The sequence below is a fragment of the Cannabis sativa genome, chromosome 1 (assembly GCF_029168945.1).
Source record: "Cannabis sativa cultivar Pink pepper isolate KNU-18-1 chromosome 1, ASM2916894v1, whole genome shotgun sequence".
Taxonomy (NCBI): domain Eukaryota; kingdom Viridiplantae; phylum Streptophyta; class Magnoliopsida; order Rosales; family Cannabaceae; genus Cannabis; species Cannabis sativa.
In genome coordinates this window covers 30493795-30503769 of record NC_083601.1, presented here as the reverse complement: position 1 = coordinate 30503769, position 9975 = coordinate 30493795, and the positions used below count along the sequence as shown (strand labels likewise).

General features: G+C 31.2%; 1 protein-coding gene across 1 annotated transcript; it reads right to left on the bottom strand.

The window, feature by feature from the left end:
* Positions 1-6129: 6129 nt before the first annotated feature.
* LOC115704867 (uncharacterized) lies at positions 6130-9443 on the bottom strand. Its single transcript, XM_030632075.2, has 4 exons — positions 9073-9443; positions 7991-8678; positions 6517-7266; positions 6130-6411 (listed from the first exon to the last, which is right to left on the bottom strand). The coding sequence occupies exons 1-4, from the start codon at positions 9264-9266 to the stop codon at positions 6298-6300; spliced, it is 1746 nt and encodes a 581-aa protein (XP_030487935.2). The 5' UTR covers positions 9267-9443; the 3' UTR covers positions 6130-6297.
* Positions 9444-9975: the final 532 nt, after the last annotated feature.

Genomic DNA, 9975 nt, shown 5'->3' with positions numbered 1-9975 from the left:
TCCATAATTATAACATATACACGATTGTACACAAATTTAAATTAAAAAACTCTTTTGTAGCCAAAACATATGAGTCCAAATCCAAAACACCTGTTAAAGAACGTAATGTAGACTTATTATTCTTTTTTATATATATATATATATCTAAGTCTAATATATATCACATCGTAACGAAAAAAAATGAAAAAAGAAAAAGAAAATGTGTTTAGATATTTAAATTATTAAATTTGACTGATGTGTAGGGATTACATTATTTTTTTCAATTGAACGATAGTTTGTTTTTCTGAGAAGAATAGTATGATATATAGTTAATTATACTTATGTATAAAAAATTACGTTTAAATCTATTAATTATATATTACTAAAAGGAACCACGATGTTACATAAATCTATTAATTATTATTTACTAAAAAAACTGCTGGTATACCTTTATCTTATCCAATTCTGTACTCCTTTGTACGTTTGAAAGAGGTTCTATTTTAAAAAAATAAATAAATAACTTCCATTGAAGAGAAGAGAGTTGCCTTTTCATTATTGTTTCTTTAAGTATTTCCAATGGTAAATTTTAGAAGACGTTTGGTGAGGTAGATATATTATGTAGTAAAATATTAAAATGTTATATCATTAGAGATAAAAAGATGTCATTCTAAAAACTTGCAAGGATGTTATGTTGTAATATTAATGCTATTCATTATTTTTTAATAAAAAATTAAAGTTAAAAAATTATTATAGTTAAAAATAATTAGAATATATATTAAATAATAATGTGTGATTATAATTATAGTATTTTTAAAAAGTATTATATATTTGAGTATTTGTAGAAATAAGAGTGTAAAAAATAATGTGGAAAATAGATAAAAAAAAATATTATATTTTTAAATAATCTGTAAATTTTTAGGATTTTTATGTGCAAATTTTCACTTGATTGATTGAGCGTGATTCATGCCTTCAATTTTTGTCAACGAAGATTGAGGCCATAGAGAAATAATTATTATTTAGTAGAGTTTTTCTTGGAATGTACGTAAATGAAAAACTTCTTTATCCCTACAAAAACGCTCACATAGTAAATAAACATAAAGAAAAGAATATATTGCTAAACTGTCCACTATATATTACCATTATTATTATTTGAGATTTGGTAGAGAAAAGAAAAATAATTATAGGTTGTTGGGAGCAGCTGAGCTGAGCTGAGTAGTAACCAAACCAACAATATATCATGATCTGGTATTCCACTTAATAATTTTGATTCATATAGGTAACGTCTACCCAAAGTGTTCTGTTCTTAAGAACCTTCATTTTTTTTTTATAAATTCAACAACATAAAGTGTACGTTAATTCGAAATATGTAATGTGTACGTACTGTTGTAGTACATCAAATTTAGAAATTCATGTACTACCATAGTACATCAAATTTAAGGACGGACACAAACATACAAGAAAATACTATGTCTGATAACGTGTATGCAATTCTCTCTCTTTCTTTATCTTTTTTTTTGGGAAATTTTATTTACACCCCAAAAATTCTTAAGTACACCCCATTTTAATAATTTTTATTTTATATAAAATTTATATTTTTAATTGTACTAAGTATTTTTAACTTTTTTCTTTCAATTTATATTCTTAAAAAATATACCTATCAAACAAAATTAAATTATATTTTAAAAATTATGACAAAAAAATTAAAATAAAAAATTATATGAAATTTTCTCAGAAAAAAATAAATAAATATTTACATGAGTTAGAAAAAATTATGAAAATGAAATCAAAATAAGTATTAAAATTAACATAAAATAATGTAAGGAAAAAATTTTAAAAAAATATTAAGAATAATTTTTAAAAATTATTTAAGTTTATATTTTTTTTAATAATGGGGTGTATTTATAATTTTATGGGGTGCAAATATAACTACCCTTCTTTTTTTAAGAAAAAAGAAACAAACATATATGCAATCCCACCAATTTACCACTTAAATAAATTTTACTTTTTCAATTTATAAAAAATAGGTTAATTCAGATTTTTATCTCTTGAACTTTGGCATGTACTAAATTATGTTCTTAAACTTTTAAAGTCGTTAAAAATGCCTCCTGAACTATTAAAATTGTTGGATTTAAGAACTTTTGTATAATTTCATTCAATTTTACTATTTCAGTGATTGTTTATGTACTAAATTATGCTTCCCAGACTTTGATATCTAGCAAATCATGTCTCTCGAACTTTGACATGTACTAAATTATGGCCCCTGAACTTTTATCCATGTTAGATTTTTTTACTAAAATTGAAAAAAAGTCCTTAAATTCAACAATCTCAATAGTTCATGAGGCATTTTTAACAACCTTAAAAGTTCAAGTGGCATAATTTAATACATGTCAAAATTCAAAGGACAAAATCCTAATTAGCCTAAAAAATAATAATTAATAATAATAGTATATTTTACTTTATGAAACAATTAAAAAACTATATGAAAATAATATAAAAATAATAAAAGAAATTTACAACAAAATAATAAATAATCGTAAAAATATTTAAAAATTTCGTACAATTATAGTTTTTATAAATTTTTTTATTAATTTTTTGTATTAATGAAATAATTCCATATATAATCTTGGTTGGATTATCTTTTTATTTTTAAAAAGAATCTTGGCTGCAATTTGGAAAAACTTGCTTTTTAGAACTTAATGTTAGAATTTTTTAACACACATAAAATATGTAATATTAAAATTAAATTCCATACACAAAATATTTCATACTATTAAAATACTATTAGAAGTGCATAACTATAGATCTAAAGCCCTTGTTCAAAAAAAAAAATGAATAGTGAAGCGTGCCTCAATTTCTTAATAGAGATAATTAACTTAGTGATGTCCATAAGTAGATTAGATCTTTGAGTAATGATCTTCCAAGAATACAAGACTTAGACTTCTTTAATTTTCTCTCTTAACAGGAGAAATGAGAATGAGTTGCTTTTATTTTTTGGGACTAGTACTATTATTAATTTTAGTATTCTTATTTAGCCTCTCAATAAATTAAAAATATATTTTAATGTATCTACATATTTAGTCCATGACACTTTAATACCCAATAATCCACAATTACTAAAATTATCACTTTATTTGAGTCAAAATTTATATAACAATAAACATAAATACATATGAGCCCACATTTAAGAATTTAATCCAATACTTAAAACTTAAAATTAAGTTATTTTAATACTTGAATGGATATACAAAGAAGAAAGCTATTCTTGGTTTCCTTAAGAACAAAGTTTTGAATAGAATCAATAGCTGGACTGGGAAGTTGTTGTCAAGTGCGGGTAAGGAAATTCTCTTAAAGACTGTGGTTCAAGCTCTCCCTACTTATGCTATGAGTGTCTTTCTCATCCCACTTGGTACTTGCGACGAAATTGAGAAGCTAATGGCTCGTTTCTGGTGGAAAACAACTAGCAGTAAGGGCAATGGAATTATTTGGATGAATTGGGACCATCTTTCTCGACCAAAAGATGAAGGTGGCTTAGGCTTTCGCCTTCTCCATGACTTTAACTTGGCTATGCTAGCTAAACAAGGCTGGAGGTTGCTGTGCTATCTGGACTCTCTTGTATCCAGGCTCTATAAAGCTCGTTATTTTCCCCATGATGACTATCTCTCTGCGGGGTTGGGTCGAAATCCTAGTTTTGTTTGGCGAAGTATCTGGAGTTCTATGGATCTTCTTCGCCAAGGGGTTAAAAGAACAATCGGTACTGGCTCTTCTACTAGTATCCTGCATCATCCTTGGCTCCCTGACCCTGGTAATCCTTACATCACTTCTTCTCATATTGGTCTTATTGGTCACAATGTTAGCTCACTGTTTTCTATTGATGAAAGAAGTTGGGACACCGATTTGGTTCGAGATATGTTCAATGACAGGGATGCTAATCTAATTTTAAGTATCCCTCTTAGCTTCTCAGCTTCTTCTGACTTCTGGTCCTGGTCTAATGAAAGCTCTGGTCAATTCTCTGTCAAAAGTGCTTATCGTATCCTCCAAGCTTCAAAAGACCCCAGAACTGGTAGTAACAATTCAGGTTTTTGGCAAAACCTATGGCAATTAAAAATCCCACCGAAGGTTCGTAATTTCCTTTGGCGTGCTGCATCTGGGAGTTTGCCGACTTGTGTAAATCTTAGAATTAAGCATGTTGATGTTCCACCTGTCTGCCCTGCCTGCCGAGCTGCTCCTGAAACAACCTCACATATCCTGCTTTCTTGCACTTTTGCTTCTTCTTGTTGGCACCATATGGGTCTACCAGCTGGGGTCTCTCTTGATCTCTCCTTTGCTAGCTGGTTGGATAGCCTCTTTCAGTCTCTTGCTTCTGATCGTGTCTGTTCATTGGTTATGGTTGCGTGGTCCTTATGGAAAGCAAGAAACTCAATTGTGTGGAAAGATAAGGTTCTTACTGTTGCAAATGTTCTATCTTCAGCCTGCATTGCTCTTGATCACTGGCGTAAAGCTTAGGATAACACCTCTCTATCTCATATCTATTATGGTAGTTCTGATGATGGAGCTGAGCTATGGACTAAACCAGAAACAAATACAATCAAGGTTAATGTTGATGCTGCGATCTTTGCTAGTGAAAACCAATATGGTTATGGAATGGTTGCCAGAAACGACTCAGGTTCTCTTATTGATGCTACAACTCACTGTTCTAATGGTGCCTTCACTCCAGAGGTTGTTGAGATCATGGGTATCAAAGAGGCTCTAAGTTGGATCAAACGAAACGGTTGGCAACATGTTGTTCTGGAATCTGACAGTCTAGTCTCTATCCAAGCTATTCGTAGCTGCTTGCCTCTTTGTTCCATTTTTGGAAATCTAGCTCAAGACTGTCGTTCTCTCATGCTTTCTATGCCTTCAATAAAAGTCTGTTTTGTTAAACGATCAACAAATCGTCTAGCACATGTTGTTGCTAGGATGTCACGGTACTTATCTGGTTGTAATATTTCTGTGTCTAATGCTCCAGTTGCTATTCTGGATGTTTTGTACTCAGAATGTTAATTTAATGAAGTTGATATTTCATCAAAAAAAAAAAGGTTAGCTTAGTGATAAGGGAGGGATGGGAAAAAGTGAGAGGTTAGCTTAGTGGACTTTAAGCTATTAACTGCATTAAAAAAAAAAAAGCTTTTATATATAGCTTCTTAAAAAAAAAATTCTTTTTCAAAAATCCAAAACTCAAAGTTAAACTGTTTCAGGAAAGAAAAATCAAGGTTAAAGTTAAAGTTTAGCCAATCAAATTCTATGTCAAGCGACAACCACAGAATTTGGTTGGATTATGATGTTTATGCTCTGTTCTGATCGAAGGTTGGTCACTTTGTATGGTATTAGAAATATAGTGGCCCTACAAAATAGTATTTAAACTTATTTGTTGTTTAATGATACACACATGAAGCTGCTAGCAAAATAAAAGAGGAATGATATTACCGAATGAAAATTTTTTGAGTTGAATCGCGGATTAAGTTGCTCTCTTTAAGACGTTCGCGGTATTGTCCAAGAGTGTGTAAGCAGTCGAAATTTGCCGGTCGTCCTCAGGATAAAACAGCCCAGTCGTCGCACTGTATCGGAACCCCACTGCACTGTAGAGCACCGTCGAATACACTAAAATAATTTTGATGCCGCAGATGGAGTTTTAGTATTTATGAAAACTATTTTTTTTCTGATAAGAAAAGATGTTTTCTTCCCATCAGTTATAATATAGCATTATATAAGCGAATGGATTGAATAATCGTTAAGTCTCGTTAACTGATACGACTAAGTAATTAAATACGTTTTTTAATTAAATTAATAAATAAAAATAATATAGTGCCACACCACACCAACCAACCCAATGGGCGTGTGGTGGGTCAAGTGTGTGTCCTTACCCATTCGCACAAAACTAGATACCCCTTGGGACTCAAATCCAAATGCCAAAATTACACTCTTTATACCTTTGTAAAATGAGAGTTCATATCCCCATGGGAGACTCTTTCCACCCCACACACACTAGGACACTTACATATTTTTCTTAAAATATTCATAAACTTTCCAACACATAAATGGAAAAATTAATAGTATTGGCTATTGAAGATTAAAGTCAAGTATACATGGATGCGAAGCACTGTTATATATTGATTTTCAAATAAAAGATCATTATGAAGTTAGATTGATTTTCAAATAAAAGATGATGAAGTTAAAGATATATGCTGGAAATGCTCGATCACTTGTCAAGAAATTTTGAAAATTATTCTTTGTTACATTATTCATTACTCATATTTCTAACAGTCCAGATAATCACATTCCCTAATAATCATTTAAATACAAATTATTAAGCTTGTTCTTGTTCATCACCATTGAGCTAAAAACTTGACTCAGAACATTTCGAGTTGTCATAGCTGCTTTGAAAATAGCTAGAGCCTGCACAAAATATGAGAGGGTTAAATTCTAGCCTATTGGTGGTCAAAATGTGACTTTGAATTATGTAATTAATAACAAAGAATTATTATAGTGAACTATCTATACCTCTGCTTTTCCAACTGCTATTGGCATCTCCTCCAAATCAGTAAAGGGAATCTCAAGTCTGCCCAAGCCAGATGCTGGTGAAAGGAGTTCCACTACAAGATTATCAGTGATCAAAAAACACCCTTGTGATCTTACAAAACCACCACCCTTTTCAGTCATGCCTGGACATTTGGGGTTCATTAGTTTAAGTCTCTGATATTGAATGTGACAACAACAGCATGTAGTTTTGTTTTGCAAACAACAAGCATAGCATTTGTTGTAAGCAAACTCTGTTTGAGTCACCTCTTCATTCACTTCAAGCAACAATAGGCTTTCACAACCAAACATTCTTTCAACCTTAGGACTAAGAAGCATCTCCTTACATTTAGGGGATATATCACTACTTTCTTGTACACTTTTGTACAGGTTATCTATGCTTCCTAGCAATGAATTCTTTTCTTTTAATAGCTTGAGGACAGAGCCTAAAGGAATGGTGAGAAAGGAGAAGAGAAAATCTACAAAATCTTCTTCTGCTTCAATGCATATTACTCTCTTTGTTGACTTGCTAAACCATAGTTTTACATTCATCATCATCCCCTGATGATGAGAGCTGGAATATTGGTAAGGCTGCCAAGGCGAGTGTAAAGATGAGTAGTACTCCTTCGGCAAGAGAATGATATCCATATTCTGATCAGTAGCACCCAGCTTTGGTATAAAAGCATCTGTTAAGGGTGTCTTGGAGAGTAGTGAGTGATGGAGTAGCTGCAAAATCTGCACAAACAAAAATAGTTAGAGAATTATATATAGCTAGCCAACTGTTGTCTATAACTTAATTTAATAGTCATGTACAGATTGTGCGAAATTTTATGGTTTTGTTATATTTCTGAAATAATCAATTTTTAGGGTTGGGCCTGGGCTGCACGTAGAACCCACACAGCCAGTGATTAAAAGAACATTTCTTTCTAAAATATACATATTTTTAGTGATTTTTGAAAATAACCACATACTTTTTTAGTAAAAGTTTCATTATTTTTTTTCTTAAGGCGTACCCAGTCGGCCATGTTAGTTGTTATGTTAGAGAATTGCTAAAATAGGTGCTTAGCACTATTCACTCTTTTCCGTTTTCCTCCGTATTATATAGTTATTAGTGTAATAAGTATTAGATTTTATATAACATAATAAAATAATTTTTAAGAAGATAAATGCTAAAAGACATCGATAGTGCTTAAGACTCTTTTATGTGTCAATATCACTATTGGTCTAATTAAGTATCGGTTCCTATATGATTTAATATAATAACTTTTAAGAATATTACTAGCTAATCGCAAAGTGACATAACTAGAGGTGTTAAGGATTACTGGTGCTCAATAATAATACTCTTTTAAAAAATATGGCTAATTAATTGTAGGGGCACCTATAAAAAATGCTTTATTTTATATATTCTTCGCGTAATTTGACATTATTAATATATGTGTTAAGATTAACACTCTCTTACCTCTTGGAGACCAACATGAATATTCCGATGTTCAACACTGCTATTATCAACGAGTCCTTGTGTTAGAAGCAGAGCATTGGATATTGATGCTGGAAGAACTCGCAAATCATCACTTACAATAAACCTCTTCCTACTACTAATGAAACTCCAATAACCATTATTACATTTACTACCACCATTTCCATACCTCATTCTCAGTTTGTTGTCCATTGTTTTCCCACAAGCACATACTGAGTTCTTTAAAAAACTAACAAAACCCAATGACTCGTAGTTCAAGCAAGGAGTTTTTGAGCAAGTGTAGAACTTTGCATAATCTATTCCATCATTAATCTTTACAGCTAAATTACTCAACTCTAATCCGTAAGCGCTTCTTGGTTCCAGCAACATGTTCTTGCAAGCTTTGGTCCAAAAACACTTTGGATTCATAGCCTCTACACTCTTATACAATTCGTCCATACATCCAATTCCAGATTTCTTATTATCACTAATCCTTATGATTGTTCCCATTGGTAATGTCAGAAAGCTAAGCAACACATCCACAAATTCATTATCACACTCAACAAACAGAACTTGGTTTCTCTTCTTATCTATAACAAGCTTCACTATTATTTCTGTTGGAGCAGTTTTGTTTTGAGAAGCCCTGTTTTCAGGTTGGGATTTTGAGCCCAAGTCAATAGAGTCCCACACCCTGACAATGATCAAGTTAATTAAATATTATTATTATTATTGTTATTAAGCTCTAATGAACAAATTAGTTAATTGAATATTTCAATTTTGCATAATGAAATTATGAAAGTAGGTTGGCAATTTTCCTCAAACACGGCAACAACTTGAATTATTATTAATTAATTTTCATATAAATAAAATCAAGAATATGAATTTAATGAGCTAAGGTAATAATTTTTAAAACAAATAAATTTCTACATAAATATGGAAAAAAAGTAGTTAGGTGGGGGGAAGGAGTACTACTAGCTCAGGCAATGAAAGTAAGAACATCTAAAATAACAGAGCATATAAAAATAAAGATATGTTTACTTGTAAATTAAGTTGTGTTTCAAGACTTCAACGTTACATGTTCGTACCTTCGAAGTTGGTTGAGAAGTAAGATTAAGGGTAACAAAAAGCTTATAAGGATTGCTACTACCACAACACTGATTTTGTTCCACATAATCAATAAGGTGCAGAAAAAAAGGAAGCAATAAACCACACTGCCTTTATATTCCAAACCCAAATAACCCCAACCACAACTTCCTCCTGGTTCCCTTTTTATAGGCATTAATATTATATATATATATATAGAGAGAGAGAGAGAGAGAGGTTTTATAACTGTATGTACGAGGATATATATATAACAAACAAGTTGCGCCCAACAATTGCAGAATTTGGCGTCGTATTTCACCAAGGGATATATATGATTGTTGATGCAAATAGTATGTGTTAAGACTTTAGAGTTTTAAATAAGACTCGAATTGATTATAGCCAACGTATACAGACAAAACACGTAGAGCTAGCTACTAGATAAAATATTGTCTAAGTTTAATTATTAATTGTACCGTAAGAGCATAGACTAATCTTTCAACATACGTTTTCATATAAAAATACGTAGTTTGACCATACGCGTTAATAGACGAGTGACCCCAGGAAATTCCCTCGATTTTTCCAGGTTGACCAAAGTGAAAGAGAGACTATCTAATTTACTACAGCATGACATATTTCTGTGAACCACTTCAGGCTAGCTCAAGTGGCCACAGGGGTGTGTGTATTGGAGGTTCTGGGTTCGAGTTCCAAATTATGCTGATGTAATATATAAACGCTTAAATAAAAAAAAAAAAAAAAAAAAAAAACATATTTCTGTGGGTAAGTATTTTTTCCAACTAAATTTTTGAATTTTGAAATTTGGTAAGATCAATCCTTTAAATTGAAATAATTAGGGTTCAACTCTATAATTTACACTATCGTTTTGTTCTATACTCATTCCGTCTACT